The sequence below is a fragment of the Pristiophorus japonicus genome, chromosome 13 (genome assembly GCF_044704955.1).
Source record: "Pristiophorus japonicus isolate sPriJap1 chromosome 13, sPriJap1.hap1, whole genome shotgun sequence".
NCBI lineage: Eukaryota > Metazoa > Chordata > Chondrichthyes > Pristiophoridae > Pristiophorus > Pristiophorus japonicus.
In genome coordinates this window covers 91,218,326-91,237,787 of record NC_091989.1, presented here as the reverse complement: position 1 = coordinate 91,237,787, position 19,462 = coordinate 91,218,326, and the positions used below count along the sequence as shown (strand labels likewise).

The following is a 19,462-nucleotide window of genomic DNA, read 5'->3' as shown; positions in this document are numbered from 1 at the left end:
TTGTGAGCTCTAGTGAAGGTCAACAAGCTGCCCGGTCCCAGGGAGAGAGGAGAGGGGAGCCTCACCCCGTCTTCATACACCCGCACATTCCTGAAGGAGTCCCCGGATAGCAATGAGGAGCAGGAGCCTCGGCTGATTTCTCCCCTCACTAAGTCCTAATCCAGAGACTTGAGCCCACATTCTAGGCTGACCTTTACGTGCCATATTGAGGGAGCGCTGCACTGTCAGAGGTGCCGTCATTCAGATGAGACGTTAAATCCAGGCCCTCTCAGGTGGATGTAAAATATCCTATGGGACTCCCGACAGTGCAGGAAGTGACCTCTTCTTTTGCAGGCGGCAGACACCCTCGACTCAAAGGAGCATTATTCACCCCCTCCTACCCCCCCTCAGTGCCCACACTACCCAGCAGGATTCAGCGGATTGGATTAAGCAGCAGAAACTCGGGCCAATTTTCGCTCTAATCCAGTGGTAATACAGAAGGACAGCACTCTTGCTGTCTGAGGCCAGCTACCTTAGCCCAAACCAGCGGGTGGGACCTCAGGCCTTCCTGGTCTGTACAGCTTAGCTAATGACTGAATAGATTCACAGCTTAGTGAAGAAATCCTTCAAATCAGGCTCCCAGATTGATCAGCCTCTTGCAGCCAGCCAGGACAGTGTATTGGCTTCCTTGCAATCTTGGCTGGATTTCACCTGTCTCACACGTGAAAGGTCAGTCAACTAACTGCAACAGTAAGTCCCATTTTACCAAAATATTAGCAGAACCTTATTCTTCCCACACTTTCTTTGGCATACCTTCACTGAGCATATCTGATCTCCACATCACAAAAAGGATATCGAAGCACTGGAGAAATCGCAGAAAAGATTGACAAGGATGGTACCAGAACTGAGAGGTTATAACTATCAGGAAAGGATGAACAGGCTGGGGCATTTTTCTCTAGAAACGAGAAAACTGAGAGGTGACCTGATAGAGATCATTAAAATTATGAAGGGGTTTGATAGGGTAGATGTAGAGAAGATGTCTCCACTTGTAGGGAATCCAAAATTAGGGGGTCATAAATATAAGATAGTCACTGATAAATCCAAAAAGGAATTCAGGAGAAACTTCTTCTCTCAGAGCGTGGTTAGAATGTGGAACTCGCTACCACAAGGAGTGGTTTGAGGCAAACAGCATAGATGTATTTAAGGGGAAGCTGGATAAGTACATGAGGGGGAAAGGAATAGAAGGATATGCTGATAGGGTGAGATGAAATAAGGTGGGAGCAGAAATTTGTTAGGCCATATGGACTGTTTCTGTGCCGTAAATTCTATGTCATTTAAATATAGGTGAGTGGAGTAATTGTGGACGCAGAAGAAATACTCAGGAACAATATTCTATGATGGGACTCGGTCACAGCCTGAGTTTTACCTGTAGGTGGCAGTGTTGGACAACACTGTTTGGTTCGACTCTGACCTCCCCATCCAGAAGGCTATTGATGACAGAACAGTTCTCGTTCAACAGAGCAGGGTGCTTAAAAAATAAAACAAAAGTCGTGAAAGATTGTACACTTCATCTTTTAGTTTTGCCTCAAACTGACTGCGCCAGCTTTAAGCAATAAAATGAATCCCAAGTTCATCTTGGATTTTAGCAGCGCTAGCAACATCAACAACTTGCATTTATATAGCGCCTTTAACCCAGTAAAACAGCCCAAGGCACGTCACAGGACAAAATGTGACACCGAGCCATATAAGGGGATATTACACAGCTTGGTCAAAGAGGTAGGGTTTAAGGAGAGTCTTAAAGGAGGAGAGAAGGTAGAGAGGGAGGGAATTCCAGAGCTTAGGGCTAGATAGCTGAAGGCACGGCCGCCAATGGTGGAGAGACATCAGATCAATCCTGGGGTGTGTGGGGAGACGTTAATCACTATCCGAGCATGGGGTAGCTCGGGCCTCCCTTTCCTTCGCTTCCTATCTGGTGATGAGGAGAAAGAGGGAGGCTGAGAATTACCAGCGCCCGTTAGATCGTGGCCGAGGTGGGCGAGCTCGCAAGGTCTCCCAGGAGCCTCCGACCGAATGTGTTTCGAAACTGATACAAAAATTTAAAATGCTCAACATCTGGTTGGTTAATTTCGATCCAGACATAAATCAGGTGATGATTATGTCATCTGTCTGCAATGACAATACTGAGACCGGATTTGTCCCCATTGGGAAGAAGAGACGATCAGAGGTCTGATCACCTTCCATAGAGAAACACTAATGATACTTAAGGGGTTGACTGTGGATGGGCAATGGCAGACATTTAGAGAACGCATGGATGAATTACAACAATTGTACATTCCTGTCTGGCGTAAAAATAAAAAAGGGAAGGTGGCTCAACCGTGGCTATCTAGGGAAATCAGGGATAGTATTAAAACCAAGGAAGTGGCATACAAATTGGCCAGAAATAGCAGCGAACCTGAGGACTGGGAGAAATTTAGAACTCAGCAGAGGAGGACAAAGGGTTTGATTAGGGCAGGGAAAATGGAGTACGAGAAGAAGCTTGCAGGGAACATTAAGGCGGATTGCAAAAGTTTCTATAGGTATGTAAAGAGAAAGAGGTTAGTAAAAACAAACGTAGGTCCCCTGCAGTCAGAATCAGGGGAAGTCATAACGGGGAACAAAGAAATGGCAGACCAATTGAACAAGTACTTTGGTTCAGTATTCACTAAGGAGGACACAAACAACCTTCCGGATATAAAAGTGGTCAGAGGGTCTATTAAAGAGGAGGAACTGAGGGAAATCTTTATTAGTCGGGAAATTGTGTTGGGGAAATTGATGGGATTGAAGGCCGATAAATCCCCAGGGCCTGATGGACTGCATCCCAGAGTACTTAAGGAGGTGGCCTTGGAAATAGCGGATGCATTGACAGTCATTTTCCAACATTCCATTGACTCTGGATCAGTTCCTATCGAGTGGAGGGTAGCCAATGTAACCCCACTTTTTAAAAAAGGAGGGAGAGAGAAAGCAGGGAATTATAGACCGGTCAGCCTGACCTCAGTAGTGGGTAAAATGATGGAATCAATTATTAAGGATGTCATAGCAGCGCATTTGGAAAATGGTGACATGATAGGTCCAAGTCAGCATGGATTTGTAAAAGGGAGATCATGCTTGACAAATCTTCTGGAATTTTTTGAGGATGTTTCCAATAAAGTGGACAAAGGAGTACCAGTTGATGTGGTATATTTGGACTTTCAGAAGGCTTTCGACAAGGTCCCACACAGGAGATTAATGTGCAAAGTTAAAGCACATGGGATTGGGGGTAGTGTGCTGACGTGGATTGAGAACTGGTTGTCAGACAGGAAGCAAAGAGTAGGAGTAAATGGGTACTTTTCGGAATGGCAGGCAGTGACTAGTGGGGTACCGCAGGGTTCTGTGCTGGGGCCCCAGCTGTTTACATTATACATTAATGATTTAGACGAAGGGATTAAATGTAGTATCTCCAAATTTGCGGCTGACACTAAGTTGGGTGGCAGTGTGAGCTGCGAGGAGGATGCTATGAGGCTACAGAGTGACTTGGATAGGTTAGGTGAGTGGGCAAATGCGTGGCAGATGAAGTATAATGTGGATAAATGTGAGGTTATCCACTTTGGTGGTAAAAACAGAGAGACAGACTATTATCTGAATGGTGACAGATTAGGAAAAGGGAAGGTGCAACGAGACCTGGGTGTCATGGTACATCAGTCATTGAAGGTTGGCATGCAGGTACAGCAGGCGGTTAAGAAAGCAAATGGCATGTTGGCCTTCATAGCGAGGGGATTTGAGTACAGGGGCAGGGAGGTGTTGCTACAGTTGTACAGGGCCTTGGTGAGGCCACACCTGGAGTATTGTGTACAGTTTTGGTCTCCTAACTTGAGGAAGGACATACTTGCTGTTGAGGGAGTGCAGCGAAGATTCACCAGACTGATTCCCGGGATGGTGGGACTGACCTATCAAGAAAGACTGAATCAACTGGGCTTGTATTCACTGGAGTTCAGAAGAGTGAGAGGGGACCTCATAGAAACGTTTAAAATTCTGACGGGTTTGGACAGGTTGGATGCAGGAAGAATGTTCCCAATGTTGGGGAAGTCCAGAACCAGGGGTCACAGTCTAAGGATAAGGGGTAAGCCATTTAGGACCGAGATAAGGAGAAACTTCTTCACCCAGAGAGTGGTGAACCTGTGGAATTCTCTACCACAGGAAGTAGTTGAGGCCAATTCACTAAATATATTCAAAAGGGAGTTAGATGAAGTCCTTAGTACTCGGGGGATCAAGGGGTATGGCGTGAAAGCAGGAAGTGGGTACTGAAGTTTCATGTTCAGCCATGAACTCGTTGAATGGCGGTGCAGGCTAGAAGGGCTGAATGGCCTGCTCCTGCACCTATTTTCTATGTTTACTAGCATGAGATGTTCAGCTCATGTTCACAGTCAAAGATGGCATGCAAACTTAGCACAGACCAAGCGGGAGTAAGAATTCGGGCCCTTCCGCTCTCCAAAGGTCGCTCCATTCCTTAAGAAGGAAGGGAGGGAGACATCAAATTACCCAGCATGAGTTGTGGGAAAGTTACTGCAATCTATCATCAGAAACATACTGTCTGAGCACTTGGACAGTATCAGCTGATCAAAGAGAGCCAACATGGCTTTGTGAAGGGTAGGTTATATCTGATTAATCCAGTTGAATTATTTGAGGAGGCCATTAAAATGGGGGAGAAGGGTTTTCAAAAGCATTTAATAAGGTTCCATACAAGAGATTATTTGCAAAATTGAGAGTCCTCAAAATTGTCGGTAACCTTATGACGCGCGTTGCTAATTTATTGGGAGGTAGGAGACGGAGTAGGGTAAGGACTGGTGGGATGTGACAAGTGGTGTCTCCCAGGGAGCTATGCCGGGGCCTCAGCTTTTCACCACACATATTAATAACTTAGATGAAGGTATAGGTCGAAATTGCCCCTTTTTTTAAGGCCTGTTGGCGGTAATGGGGCGGGAAAGCCTTTCCGACCAGAGACAGGCGGATGGTGCAACCCATCCAGAATTTCCCCCGGGCCAAGAGCAGCAGAAACAGGTTCCGCCTCGCCCCGTGTTTCCACCCCGCCCGGCGCTCTGACCTGTTGTCGGCCGCGCACCCAACCCCTTACCGATTGGTGGTGATCCCTTTTCTGCCCCGGCGGGGGAAATTGCCCCACGGGAGCGTAGCCGCCGCTGCTTGGTGCCCCTGACAGCTTCGTGCGGTGGGAAGCTAACAGTGACTGGGCGGCGCGTTCACTCTTAAAGGGGAAGGCGCACAAACCGCCGCAGCCGCCATTTTGTTTTATTAGTCGGCCGTCTCTGCATTCGAACCAGTGGGTGCCAAGGAGGCCTCGCAGTGACCCTCCCCTTTAAATGAAGGGGAAGGACGTTGCTACGCGTCAGCATGATGCGGCATGCCGGTGTCCCACTGACGTGCTCAGCATGGCGCTGACGACACAGTCCGCGATCCACCTCGCTCCCGACCCACTTCCACCCTGCAGCCGCCCCTAACACCACCACGTTCATTTTTGCAGTCAAAAGTGCCCAATTTCCCTCTATTCCCCACCCCATCTGTACTGGCGGTAATTCGCCACAATTCAAATTATCTGCCGCAAAAGGGGTGGAGGGCAATTTCGGCCTGATAGAATTGTATATCCAAGTTTACAGAAGGCACAAGATTGGGAGGCACAAGTTGCGTGGATGGGAGGAGCAGGTTAGAGAGAGACACAGACCGATTGAGTGAGTGGGCAAAATAAGGCAGATGGAGCTCATTGATCAGAAGTGTGAGGTCGTCCATGTTCGACCCAAAAAAGACAAATCGGAGAGTCGAGAAACTGTGGAAGAGCAAAAGATTTTGTTTTCCATGTGCACAGATAACTAAAAATTAGTGCATAGGTACAAAAAGTAATCAAAAAGGCTAATGGAATGAAGGCCCTTATCTGAAGGGGGCTGGAGTACGGAGAGGGGGGGGGGCGGTGGGGAGTGATGCTACAGTTGTGCAGAGCCCTGGTCAGACCCAGTCTGGAGTATTGCATTCAGTGGGGTGTAGCATAGATTCACCAGAATGATACCCTGACAAGGGTTAAAGGATGAGGACAGGTTGCATTGATTTGGTTTGTATTCCCTCCAGTTTAGAGGGTTGAAGGGTCATCAAATTGAGGTGTTTAAAATGATAAAGGGATTCAATAGGGTAGACAGAGAGAAACTATTTACAGTGATGGGGAATCCAGAACAAGGGAGCACAGTCTTATTATAGCCAGGCTATTGAGGAGTGAAATAAGATGCACCTCTCACATTAAGGGGAGTGGAAACTCACCCCTCTCAAAGGCTGTGGATGCTGGGGATCAATTGAAATGTTTAACACTGAGATCAACATATTTTTGTTAGGCAGGGTATAACATAAGAACATAAGAAATAGGAGCAGGAGTAGGCCATTATGGCCCCTCGAGCCTGCTCCGCCATTTAATACGATCATGGCTGATCTGATCATGGACTCAGGTCCACTTCCCCACCCGCTCCCCATAACCCCTTATCGTTTAAGAAACTGTCTATTTCTGTCGTAAATTTATTCAATGTCCCAGCTTCCACAGCTCTCTGAGGCAGCCAAGTCCACAGATTTACAACCCTCAGAGAAGAAATTTCTCCTCATCTCATTTTTAAATGGGCGAGGGATATGGTTCAAAGGTGGGTAAATATCGAGGGATATGGATCAGAGGTGGGTAAACGGGGTAGAGATACAGTTCAGACATGATTTAACTGAATGTGGGAACAGGCTCGAGGGGCTGACTGACCTGTTCCTATGGCCCAGCAGCACTCCATGCGGGACACCCGCTCACTGAGCTGTAGGGAGAGGTTAGATGGTGGGTTGTGAGTTTGGACTATTTGCGCAGATGCCAGGAGAGGAATGGGAGGAGGGAAGAATATGCAGCTGTAATGTTGACAGGTTGCGTAGTGTAGAGGCGGGCGTTACATACAGTCAGCTCAGAGTGCGTAATGTGACGGTCCACGAAACCGCTGGGCACGCTCCCCCTCCGGCTCAGGTTCCGGATGTGATCATCTGCCGACAAGCTCATGTAGTCGTAGCAACCATCAGCTACATAGGCTGAAAAGCACAACAAATATCATTACTGCGTCAGCTTCAGCTTCATCCTCATCTCTTGCCTCGGAAGGTAGTGGGTTGGAATCCCACTCCAGAGACTTGAGCCCATAATCCAATGCTCCAGTGCAGTGCTGAGGGAGCATTGCACTGTCGGAGGTGCTGTCTTTTGGATGAGACGTTAAGCTGAGGCCCCGTCTGCCCTCTCAGGCGGACGTAAGAGATCCCATGCTAGTATTTCGAAGACAATCAGGGGAGTTCTCCACGATCTGGTTATTAATTTAAACAGTGGTCACTGGGAGCTTGCTATGCACAAATTGGCTGCTGCGTTTCCCACATTACAACAGTGACTACACTTCAAAAGTACTTCATTGGTTGTAAAGCGCTTTGGGACATCCTGAGGTTGCAAAAGGGGCTATGTAAATGCACATGTGTGGTGGCCAGAATTTTAAATCCCAGTTAAGAGCACTGCCCAAGTAGAGCTGAACCATTCAGACTAGGACAGGCCCAGGGTGGAGCTGAACCATACATAGGACAGACCCAGGGTGGAGCTGAACCATACATAGGAAAGGCCCAGGGTGGAGCTGAACCATACATAGGACAGGTCCAGGTGGAGGTGAAACATACAGACTAGGACAGTCCCAGGGTGGAGCTGAACCATTCAGACTAGGACAGGTCCAGGGTGGAGGTGAAACATACAGACTAGGACAGGTCCAGGGTGGAGCTGAACCATATGGATATTTTTGTATGTTTATATGTAACTGGGGAGATAAGAGAAGTGGAAAGTCAAACTGCAGCAAGGAGAGGAGTGATGAAAGACAGGAACTCAAATACACAAGGCACAAGCGCGAGTTTTACTCACCCACGGTGACAGGAATGCCTCGGAGTTCCTGCCACAGCACAGCTCTGGCACTCCTCATGATGGCCGTGTCACTGCTGTCTGTCGTGGTGGGGTTCACGATGTCGCTGCTCTGCAGAATCCGGCTCGCTTTATTCACAAAGACGTCCTCACGAGTGTGACGGGCCATGCAGAGCAAGATGTCGAAGAAAATGGACAGCTGTGAGGGGGGAGAGAATGTGTAACAAGCAGCGGAGGACAATTCATAGCTGTCTGTTATGTGCTCACAACAAAAACCCTTTTACATTATACACCGAGGCCCGCTATGGCTTGACACTTCTCCCGAAGGGACGGACTCACATTGGGGTACAAACCTGTTAGTCGCCCTCTGTTACCCCAGTGCCCATTCTTCACCCGAGTCTAGACCCTGCCACACAGTGCCAAGCACTGCTAAGTCCCTGCAGCTTCCTCAGCCGTGGTTCAATGAGTAGCACTCTCACCTGAGTCAGAGGTCATGGGTTCAAGTCCCACTCCAGAGACTTGAGGCCATAATCTAGGCTGACACTCCAGTGCAGCACGGAGGGAGTGCTGCACTGTCGGAAGTGCCGTCTTTCGGATGAGATGTTAAACCGAGGCCCTGTCGGCCCTCCCAGGTGATGGAGGTTCAGCTCACTGAATGTACACCAGCCCTGAATAGGAGTCGATTCTATCACAGTGCCAGGTGTGGCTGAAACACGCTTCTGTCATTTATTTGTTTGTATGATGTGGGTGACATTGGCAAGGCCAGCATTTATTGCCCATCCCTACTTGACTTGCATTTATATAGCGCCTTTCACGACCACCGGACGTCTCAAAGTGCTTTACAGCCAATTAATTAATTTTGGAATGTAGTCACTGTTGTAATGTGGGAAACGCGGCAGCCAATTTATGCACAGCAAGCTCCCACAGACAGCAATGTGATAATGACCAGATAATCTGTTTTTTGTTATGTTGATTGAGGGATAAAGATTGACCAGGGCACCGGGTATAACTCCCTTGCTCTTTTTCGAAATAGGGCCATGGGATCTTCTACGGCCATCTGAGAGAGCAGATGGGGCCTCGGTTTAATGCCTCATCCGAAAGACGGCACCTCTTGCCCTGAGAAGGTGGTGGGCCTTATTCTTGAACCGCTATGGTGATAAGACACTCAAAGCCCCGGGTCCCTGAGATTCTCATAGTACCTGAACGGGACGAGCCCCTGAGTCCAGACCCATATAGGTGCAAGCGTCCAGTGGAGGAGTGACGTGTGTAGCCAGGAGCTTCTCAGCAGTCTCCGACGAGAAGAACACAATACCCGATACCTGGAGGAACACGAAATAGCAATTTATCAATGATTTCTGCGTTGGTTTCAGTTTCCCCCTTTCCTCCTGTCATGAGGTGTTTACTCATTCTAATGTCTAGTTCCTTCGTGATGGTTGCTCTCCACTGCTGATCTCAACAAGTGGCCATTCTTCACCTGTAAGCCAGTGGGGATTGATAGGGTACTCAATCCTGGGATGAGAGGTCTGTCTTATGAGAGATTGTGTCGAATGGACCTATACTCTCTGAAGTTTGGAAGAATGGGACATGATCTCATTGAAACATATAAGATTTTGAAGGGGATTGATAGGGTAGATGCTGAGAGGTTGTTTCCCCTGGCTGGAGAGTTTTGAACTAAGGGGCACAGTCTCAGGGTAAGGGGTTGGTTATTTAAGACAGAGATGAGGAATTTCTTCACTCAGAGGGTTGTGAATATTTGGAATTATCTGCCCCAGAGGGCTGTGGATGCTGACTCTCTGAATATATTCAAGGCTGAGATAGATAGATTTTTGGAGTCTAGAGGAATCAAGGGATATGGAGATCGGGCGGGAAAGTGGAGTTGAGGTCGATGATCAGCCATGATCTTATTGAATGGAAGAACAGGCTCGAAGGGCCATAGGGCTTACTCCTGCTCCTAATTCTTATGTTCTTATGGGGGGGAGCACCAACACTGTCCTAACTTGGGATGCAGACTGGACACCATGGGGAGAAGTGGCTGACACTGCTCCATAATGTGACGAGTGGTCCTATTTGGAGGAGAGGGACACGCTGCTATAAACCGCTCGCTGCCAGAATGGAATGGAGGTGACAGAGCAGGTTAATGCTGTTCCAGCTCCAGCCCAAACTTGGTGAAGAAGACGTTTCCTGGGCATGTTGTTGTTGTAAAAGGCAACGGAAATGTGCGAACCTCATTGTTGGAAGAGCAGGTGTGTGGTCATCAAGACCAGTAGTGTGGTCGGAGGTGCCCAAAGTATGTTGCGAATAAGTTGATGCAACCTGAAGCACTCGGACCTGTGCATACACTGTGTACAAGGCCCATCATAACTGATTACTTCTTACAATTCAATGAAGCTTTCATTAAGCCTTACAGTGTTTGGTGCGAGTAAGCTGAATATGTTTTTACCCTTCGTGAAAGTGTATGGTGCATCTCCTCTCATTTCCTATAGTGTGTGCTGCTTCTGTTTCCTGTGGTGGGAGAATGCGGAATCCTTGCAAAGCATCGTTACTAATCTGCACCGTGGACTGGGTCCCATCATAACAAGGAGCACGCTTCAATCTCAGTCTTGAAAGTGTTAATTGATTCCTAGCACCTACAGCCTTGTGTGGAGTGAGTTCCAGATATCCACTCCCGTCTGTGTGAAAAACTGCTTCCTGATTTCACCCCTAAATAACCTGGCTCTAATTTTAAGATCATGCCTCCTTGTTCTGGACCTGAAGTCATACAAGGGTAGAAATTTTGACCGATGTTCCCACACAAATGCTTAATGCTCTCGCACCAAATTCTTCTCTCTGCAAAGTTAATGCAGCCATAGATATTCAACAGAGCCTTAGTCAGAGTCCTCTGGAGCACAGCGTTCAGTTTTGGACACCACGCCTCAGGAAGGATATATTGGCCCTGAAATTCCGTCTTGGCCTTCCCGCGGGCATTTTAGAGAAAAAAAATATACACCTACCTTAAGCTGCTGCCCACGTTCGACTTTCCGATGCTGTGGCCTGAGCTGACTGCCAGTCGCAACGCGTGCACGTCGGGACGTGTGCAGGCCTCGAGTTGGAGTCACATGGCTCTGGGCAGCCAATCAGGTAAAGTATCATAGTAATAGGAGTTCTGCAGGGTCCTAAACTCCTATTACTATGAATTGTGAAACACCCAATTCACAGCCCCAAACACCCAAAACACTAATAAAAAATAGAAAATAATTACACTACATTTATTTAAATTAAAGTTATTAATGTCTTAAAAAAAATAATTTCGCGATTTTTAAAAAAGTTTTTTAAAAATAAACTTACCGTTGTGGGGAGGGTTTTTAATGATAAAATATGTTTTAATAACTTTATTTTTATATGTTTTTTTGTTTTTTTAAAACACTTGCGCTTGTAAAAGTAGGCTATGCACCTGCTTTTTCAGGCGCAAGATTTTTGAGGACATTTGTAAGCGTAAATATCGGAAATTTCCACTTACAAATGTCCTCGCTCCCGATCTGCGGATGATCTGTCAAGCCAGAAACGTGACAGATCGGAAATGCCGGTTTCCAGCGCATGTGCATTGCGAGCCGAAAACCGGCTTTTCCAATACCTTCCCGGGTCCGTAGGAACTTCGTACGGACTCGGAGAGGCCGGAATTTCAGGGCCATTGTCCTTAGATCGGGGGTAACGCCGATTCACCAGAATGATACCAGGGCTTAAAAGGTTAAATTATAAGGACAGGTTTGTATTCCTTTGAATTTAGAAGGTTGAGGGGTGATCTAATTGAGGTGTTTAAAATGATAAAAGGAGAAATTATGGCCTCTGGTAGGGGAATCAAGAACATGGAGCATAATCTTAAAATTACAGTCAAGCTATTTCAGAGTGAAATCAGGAAGCCCTTTTCACACAAAGAGTGAGGAATGATCTAATGTGTAGAGGACACAGAGAGGCTGCAAAGAGATTTAGATAGGTTAAGCGAATGGGCTAAGGTTTGGCAGATGGAATACAATGTTGGAAAATGTGAGGTCATCCACCTTGGGGAAAAAAACAGTAAAAGGGAATATTATTTGAATGGGGAGAAATTACAACATGCTGCAGTGCAGAGGGACCTGGGGGTCCTTGTGCATGAGACTCTTTTGGAGTTTACCTGAAAAAACATAAACATTAAACCGTGCCACCCGCCCTGGATGACACACCAGACATTTACAAGGCCCTTTTTTTTCTTTTTTGTGTTTTTTTTTGTGTTTTTCTTTTTTTATTTTGGGCACTAAAATCACATTTTTTCCTCCAGTGCCCCTTATAAAAGGGGAGGGGGACACTAAAAGCACCGGCAATTAAAACAAATTAAACTTTAAAACATAAAATCAAATTAAAATTTGGTTGTCGGGCGTGACGATGCACTCCAGTCCCTCCGGTGCCCACCTCTCGCGGAAGGCCGCGAGCGTACCGGTGGACACCGCGTGCTCCATCTCCAAGGACACCCTGGCGCGGATCTACGCACGGAAGAGAGGCAGGCAGTCAGGTTGAACGACCCCCTCGACCGCTCGCTGCCTGGACTGGCTGATGGCACCCTTGGCCGTGCCCAGGAGCAGTCCTACGAGGAGGCCCTCGGACCTACCCGCTCCCCTCCGCACAGGGTGCCCAAAGATCAGGAGTGTGGGACTGAAGTGCAGCCAGAATTTCAGGAGCAGCCCCTTTAAATAATAAAACAGGGGCTGCAACCTTGTGCATTCCATAAAAACATGGAACACGGACTCTTCCAGACCGCAGAAATTGCAGGCGGCCTGGGAGTCCGTGAACCGGCTTAAAAATTTGTTGCACGGCACTGCTCCGTGCACCAAACTCCAGGCCAAGTCCCCGATGAATAATGGGAGGACTCCCGCATAGAATGCCCTCCATCGGGGACCCCCGCCTCCTCCGGACGGCAAGATGGTACGCCATGGCATGTCCGGACGGCTGGCGAGGATGGCAAAGTTGAGAGTGTGCAGGAGCAGCCCGTACAGGAAACCCCTCCGCGCGGAACTGAAAGGCACGGAGGGGATTTCCTCGAGGCGGCTCAAGTTGTGAGGCGCCGGCTCCCGAGGGAGGTTCCGGGGTTTGGCGCCGATGAGGAATTCTGTTCGGACGGGATCTCCCCACGTGCTTGAGCCTCCTCGATGCACCTAACAGAGTCAGGGCCCAGAGCTGTTTTTAGCGACTCGATGGCTTCGGCCGCGCGGCGGACGTCGGCTGAATTTAGGCGCCGCGCCAGCGTGCCTGGCGCCATCCAGCCCGCTCCTCCGCCATCGAGCAGGTCCCTGACCCTGGTCACCTCACCAGCCACAGCCCTCTCTTCCGACCGCCACATAAAACCTCGGTCGTGGAGGTACGGATTCCCGAGCAGCGGCTCCTGCAGGACAGCCGCCACTCCAGCCGACGGAGAGCTGCGCTTGGTGGAGACTTTGTTCCAGACACTGATGAGTTCCTTGTAAAAGACAGGCAACTCCCGGAGGGCGGTCCTGACACCCCCCAAGTTCACAAACAGGAGCTGCGTGTCATAATTGAGGTCGCGCTGCTGGCGGAAGAAATACGTCGCCAGAGCACACCACCTAGGAGGGGGCTCGACGTAAAGGTATCTCTGCAGGGTCTGAAGACGGAAAGTCGCGAGCTGGGCGCTGACGCACACCAACGACTGACCGCCTTCCTCAAGCGGGAGATTCAAGACCGCGGCAGAGACCCAGTGCTTCCTGTTGTTCCAGAAGAAGTCCACCAGCTTCTTCTGCATCTTGGCGACAAACGCAGGGGGAGGGGTCAAAGTGACCAGCCGGTACCACAACATTGTGGCCACCAGCTGGTTTATGACTAGCGCTCGACCCCTGTAGGACAGCACTCGGAGCAGTCCTGTCCAGCGCCCTAGGCGAGCGGCGACCTTGGCCTCCAGCTCCTGCCAGTTCGCCGGCCAGGCTTCCTCGTCGGGGCTAAGGTAGACTCCCAGATAGAGGAGATGGGTCGTGCTCCAGGCAAAAGGCCTGAGCTCCTCCGGCAGGGAGTCCACCCGCCACTGACCCACCAGGAGTCCGGAACATTTTTCCCAGTTGATTCTGGCGGAGGATGCGGCCGAGTAAATCTCCTGGCACTCACGCATCCTCTGCAGGTCAGCAGGATCCTCTACCGCGAGGAGCACGTCATCGGCGTAAGCCGAGAGGACGACCTCCACGCCCGGCCCTTGCAGAGCCAGTCCCGTCAACCTTGTCCGCAGGAGGCGCAGGAAAGGCTCCACGCAGACGGCATATAACTGGCCGGACATGGGGCATCCCTGGCGCACCCCTCTCTTAAAGCGAAGGGGCGCCGTCAAGGACCCGTTAACCTTAATCAGACACTCCGCGGCGGCGTACAAAAGTCGGATCCGGGCGACGAAATGCGTCCCGAACCCGAAAGCGTGCAGAGTTCCGAGCAGATAGTCGTGATCCACCCTGTCGAACGCCTTCTCTTGGTCGAGAGATAGGAAGGCGACCGACAGACCAGCCTCCTGGGAATGATGGATGAGGTCCCGGACCAGAAGGATGTTATCGTGGATTGTCCGGCCCGGGACCGTGTAGGACTGGTCGGAGTGGATCATGTGGTCCAGCACGGTGCCAAGGCGAGCAGACATCGCCCTGGCGAAGATTTTGTAGTCCGTGCTGAGGAGGGAGACCGGGCGCCAGTTCTTAAGGAGGCGGAGATCGCCCTTCTTAGGCAGCAGGACGATGACTGCCCTGCGCCAAGAGAGGGGCATCTCCCCGGTCGCCAGACTTTCCCCCAGGACCCGCGCGTAGTCGCTCCTCAGGACGTCCCAGAACGCCCTGTGGAACTCCACGGTCAGCCCGTCCAGCCCCGGGGATTTTCCCCTCAAGAGCCGGTCGAGGGCACCGGTCAGCTCCGCCAGGCTTAGTGGAGCTTCCAAATTTTCACCGCCCTCCGGGCTGACTTTCGGCAGGTCCTCCCACAAAACTCTACGCGCTTCCTCGCTGGATGGATCCGGGCCCTGTTGTTGACGCCCTCCGGATCCGCGACGAGAGAGCCGTCGTCGGCCAGCAGCGTCAAGAGCTGCTTACGGACACTCTGCCTTTTTTCCAGCGAGTAGAAGAAGGGGGAGCCGCGGTCCAGATCCCGCAGGAACCGGATCCGCGACCTCACGAACGCGCCTCGGGACCCGACGAGCTGCAGGTCCTTCAGCGCGGCCTTCTTCGCTTCGTACACCGTCCGCAGGGCCGGGTCCTGGACGACTTGACCGAGACGGGGCTCCAGGTCGAGCACCTCTTTTTCTAGGCGCCCGACTCCGGCCGCCCGCCTCTTGGTCGACCCCCTCGCGTACTCTTGACAGAAGACGCGGACATGAGCCTTGCCCACGTCCCACCATAGCCTCAAGGAGGGGAAGCCCCCCTGCTTCCTTCTCCAGTTGGCCCAGAAACGACGGAACGAGTCCTGGAACCACACGTCCTCCAGCAGCCGGTTGTTAAAATGCCAGTACGCGGACCCCGTCCTCGCGCGGAGCGAAGCGAGCTCCGCCCACACTAGGTGGTGGTCCGAACATGGAGGCCGCCGGGACGCAGGAAACGTACGCCCGAGACACGTAAATGCGGTCGACTCTGGACCATCCTACTCCAGGCCTCACCCAAGTAAAGGCGCTGGAGTCGGGGTGGAGATTTCGCCAGACGTCCACCAAGTCGAAGGACCCGACCAGGTCCCTCAACTTCTCCATCGCCGTCATGCTCTGCGGGGCACCGGAGCAGTCCCTCGCCTCGAGGGTGCAGTTAAAATCCCCCCCGAGGACAATGCAGTCGCCGACGTCGACGGAGCCAAGAAGAGCGGACACCTCTTCAAAGAAGCGCGTCTGCTGCAGGCCGGGCTGAGGGGCGTACACGTTCACGAGATGGAGCGGCACGTCCCCCAGGCGAACCGTTACGTGCAGCAAGCGGCCTGGCACGGGCTCCTCGACCCCCAAGATCTCCGGCTGAAAATGCGGGCCCAGCAAGATGGCCACCCCACTAGAAGTGGCGGTGAGGTGGCTCATGCGGACCTCTCCTTGCCATTCCAGGAGCCACGTGGCTTCGTCTCCCGGAACGGTGTGGGTTTCTTGCAGGAAGCACACCGCATATTTCCCCTCCCGCAGGAGCGAAAAATTGTCAAATCTACGACGTGCCCCTCTGCCGCCGTTGATGTTGAGGCTGGCTATGGTTATCTTCATGGCAAAAGCATAGTGCAACCTCTACCTTAACCTATTGCGGGGGAGGGAGCGGAGTCTTTTGTTGACCTCCACTCCTTCAGCAGCCCAGCGAGGAACTTTTTGAGCTGGCGCAGCTCAAGGTCTTGCGCCCTTGATAAGGGCCCGCCCGCGGCCATGGTTTTAGCGGCGACGCGGACGGAAGTGATGAGCAGCCCCGGCTCGGACCATCTTTCCAGGGCCAGATGGGCTCGGTTGCGGCGACCCTGGCTCTCGACCAAAAAGTCCCGGAGATCCTCTACGGGAATGAGGGGGGACTCAGCGGCGGGCACGAGGAGATCCACTGCCTCACTGGCGATGGACTCGAGATCTTCACCCGCGTCCTCCACCGAGTCCCCGTCCTCCTCCGGGAGGTCGCCGCTAGCAGCCGGCCCGTCGACCACACGAGGTACGGCAAACGGCCCGGCCGCTCCATCCGGCCCTGGCTCTGCCCCGATCCCACCCCCAGGATCGTCGGCAGAGGAGTCCCCACTGGGCCCTTAGAATTGGTGCTGGGTCGGGAAGCGACAGCGGAAGGGGTTCCTCCTCCGCCCCAGGAACCGGGGAACAAGGAGAGACCCGGCCATAGGAAATCCCCAGGCCCTCCAAGCGCTCCAGCTCCAAAGTAGGGGGCGAGGGTGAGTGTTCCTCCCCCTCCCCGCCGCCACCCCCCGGCCCAGCGTGTACAGATTCATTAAAAGTGTTAATACTTTGTATTTCTGCCGAGTCGAGCAAATCCCGGGGGAAGTTGGATATTGGCTGGGCGGGCTCAGGTTCGGCCTTTTCGGCCCCGCCCGCCTCAGTCCCCGGGACGCTCGACCCGGCGGCTACGCATTCTTCCGCTGGCCCCACGCCCCCCACGACAGGCAGATCTTTCACGCCATCCCCGGGAGGCAGCGGCTGGGCAGCCTCGACTGCCTCACCCTCCCCGGGGACAGATTCCTCGTGCCTACGGCGCAGTTTGGGGGCGCCGGTGGGGGACGCGGGACACGCGGCGGGCACCGACTCCTCCGCGGAGGGATGTTGTTCCCCCCCCGCCTCATTGGAGCGGCGCCTCCTTTTTTTCCGTGTCTGCCGAGGCCTCCCGCTCCACTCCCCCCTTTTTCTTATCTTGCCCGCGCCCGAACCCCTCTGCGGTATTGGTTAAGGGCTCGGGCATGGGCTCAGGGCACCCCGCGCTCGCCGGTGACGGGGTTGGGCCGAGCGCAGTGAACAGCTTGTCTGGCGCACTGAGGGGACCCGCCTCTAGGTGTTTCGCCTTCTTCTGCGCCTTCTTTCCGGCCGGACGCTCTCCCTCCCCCCCGCCGGAGGCCGTGAAAACAAAGGCCCCCGACGATGCCCGCGCACCCACAGCTCCCGGCACGCGGACGCTACTCGGGGGAGGGGTGGCGGCGGCGCCAGCCTTGTCCGCCCTCGGTGGTTTGGCGGCTTTGGAGGCGGGGCAGTTCTTGCGAACGTGCCCCACCTCCCTGCAGGCATGGCACCGCACGCCGTCCGACGTCCAAAAGACACGGTAGGCAGTCCCCTCGTGCACCACATTAAAATTGCCCTCTGTCGTCTCTTCCCGCGCCAGCCGGACAAAGAGCTGGCGGCGGAAGGAGAACACATGGCGCAGGCTGTTCTCCCTGAGGCCAAGCGGTATGGGGTTGATCCCCGACCTTACCTCCCCCAGTTGGTGTAGGTGAGGGAGGAGGAGCTCAGCGGGAACAAAGGGCGGGACGTTTGATAGAATGACCCTCTGCGCGGTGGCCTCGAGAGGGTCCACCGGCAGGAACGCTCTGCCCACCGTGAGCCCCTTTTCAATGGCCAGGGACACCGCCCGCTCCGACCCCAGGAAGAACACGGCCTTCCCAGACATCTTGGAGGCTGCGACAATGGCCGAGGGGCCGACTACCCCAGCCATCGCCCGCACGCACTCCTCAATGCTCATTGTGGGGTGAGTGTAGCTCTTGACCCCGTGTTTCGTAGTTATAAGTCTGAATGGTGGCAGGGCAGCAGGTGGCGCAGGAGGTGCCATGGATGTGGATGCCGCCTGCGCATAAGTCCTAGCTGGCCCTGCCACCGGCGTAGATGGGGTCGCCATCACGGGGTCCCTTTAAGGGCTACACCCACCCCAAAGTCACAGGCCTTAATGGTCTTTAAATGGCCTCGTTTAATAGACTAAGCAGAGGAGCTCTTAACGAGGCACACCTCTCCCCTAGTTGACAATTGGGGAGGGGCCTTGCTCCCTCTGCTCAGTTGTCTTAATTGTTTTATATTTTTCCAATCAATTTGGGAGGAAAAGGGCTCTCAGAGAGAGAGGGGAGAGACAGAGAGTAACAGAGAAAGAGAGAGGGGGGTGGGAAGGGGGGAAACTGCGAGGGCAGGTCTCCCCTCGCAGCTGTGGGTGGGTGCAATCCCCAGATGGCAAACAAAAATAGTCTTTGGGGTGGTCTTCGGGTGAGGGGAGAAGATGTCTTCACCTGGTGCAGCTGGAGCCACACAGGCACACACTCCCAACGATGTTTAATTAGGGTGGATTAATTGTTTCTTCAGCCTGGTAGCTCCAGCTATCCCAGGCTAGGCAATGGGGGCGGGGTGCTTCAAAGGTGTGTGGGGCCTAGTTGTAAGCAAGGCCCCCACACACACACACCCACCGCGATGTTCCGGCCCCCGACTGGTCCTCTTTCCTCCCCCCACCGATACAGCAAAGTCTTTTAGGGACTGCACCGCTACACCCACCTGTAGAATGGTAGAGTCCCCCTCCTTCCACACTGGATGTTGTTGGTGGTCCTGCCCCAGCGGCGGTGCGGCTGTGCAGTCCGCCTCCCCCTCCCCGCCCTCCGGGCACGTGCTACTGGCCCTTCCTTCCTTCTTCTTCTTCTTCTTCTTCTTCCTTCCTTCCTTCCTTCCTTCCTTCCTTCCTTCCTTCCTTCCTTCCTTCCTTCCTTCCTTCCTTCCTTCCTTCCTTCCTTCCTTCCTTCCTTCCTTCCCTCCCTCCCTCCCTCCCTCTCCCCCCCCCCCTCCCTCCCTCCCTTCCTCCCTCCCTTCCTTCCTTCCTTCCTTCCCTCCTTCCTTCCCTCCTTCCCTGATTCACAGGCCCAGCCGGGAGCAAAAGCAGCAGCTCCTTCTCTCACTGCTCACAGCTCCAACTGTTTAGGCCACGCCTCCACTGCTCCACAATTGGCCCAGGTGCAGCAGCTAATCAGGAAGGCGAATGGAATGTTGGCCTTCATTGCGAGAGGAATGGAGTACAAAGCAGGGAGGTCCTGCTGCACCTGTACAGGGTATTGGTGAGGCCGCACCTGGAG

The 19,462-nt window shown here is 52.6% G+C and overlaps 1 protein-coding gene and 1 long non-coding RNA gene across 9 annotated transcripts in view; one reads left to right on the top strand and one right to left on the bottom strand.

Moving 5' to 3' along the window:
- The window catches only part of LOC139278696 (L-fucose kinase), a 427,721-nt gene that overhangs the window by 55,733 nt on the left and 352,526 nt on the right, over nucleotides 1–19,462 (bottom strand). For all 7 annotated transcript variants that reach the window (XM_070897748.1, XM_070897747.1, XM_070897753.1 and 4 more), the window contains 4 exons: nucleotides 9,151–9,270; nucleotides 7,955–8,150; nucleotides 6,971–7,098; nucleotides 1,406–1,507 (listed from right to left, as the gene is read on the bottom strand). In XM_070897748.1, the coding sequence (XP_070753849.1) occupies nucleotides 1,406–1,507; nucleotides 6,971–7,098; nucleotides 7,955–8,150; nucleotides 9,151–9,270 (546 nt within the window). The remainder of the gene's footprint in view (nucleotides 1–1,405; nucleotides 1,508–6,970; nucleotides 7,099–7,954; nucleotides 8,151–9,150; nucleotides 9,271–19,462) is intronic.
- The window catches only part of LOC139278699 (uncharacterized), a 91,883-nt gene that overhangs the window by 55,502 nt on the left and 16,919 nt on the right, over nucleotides 1–19,462 (top strand). The window lies entirely within an intron of this gene.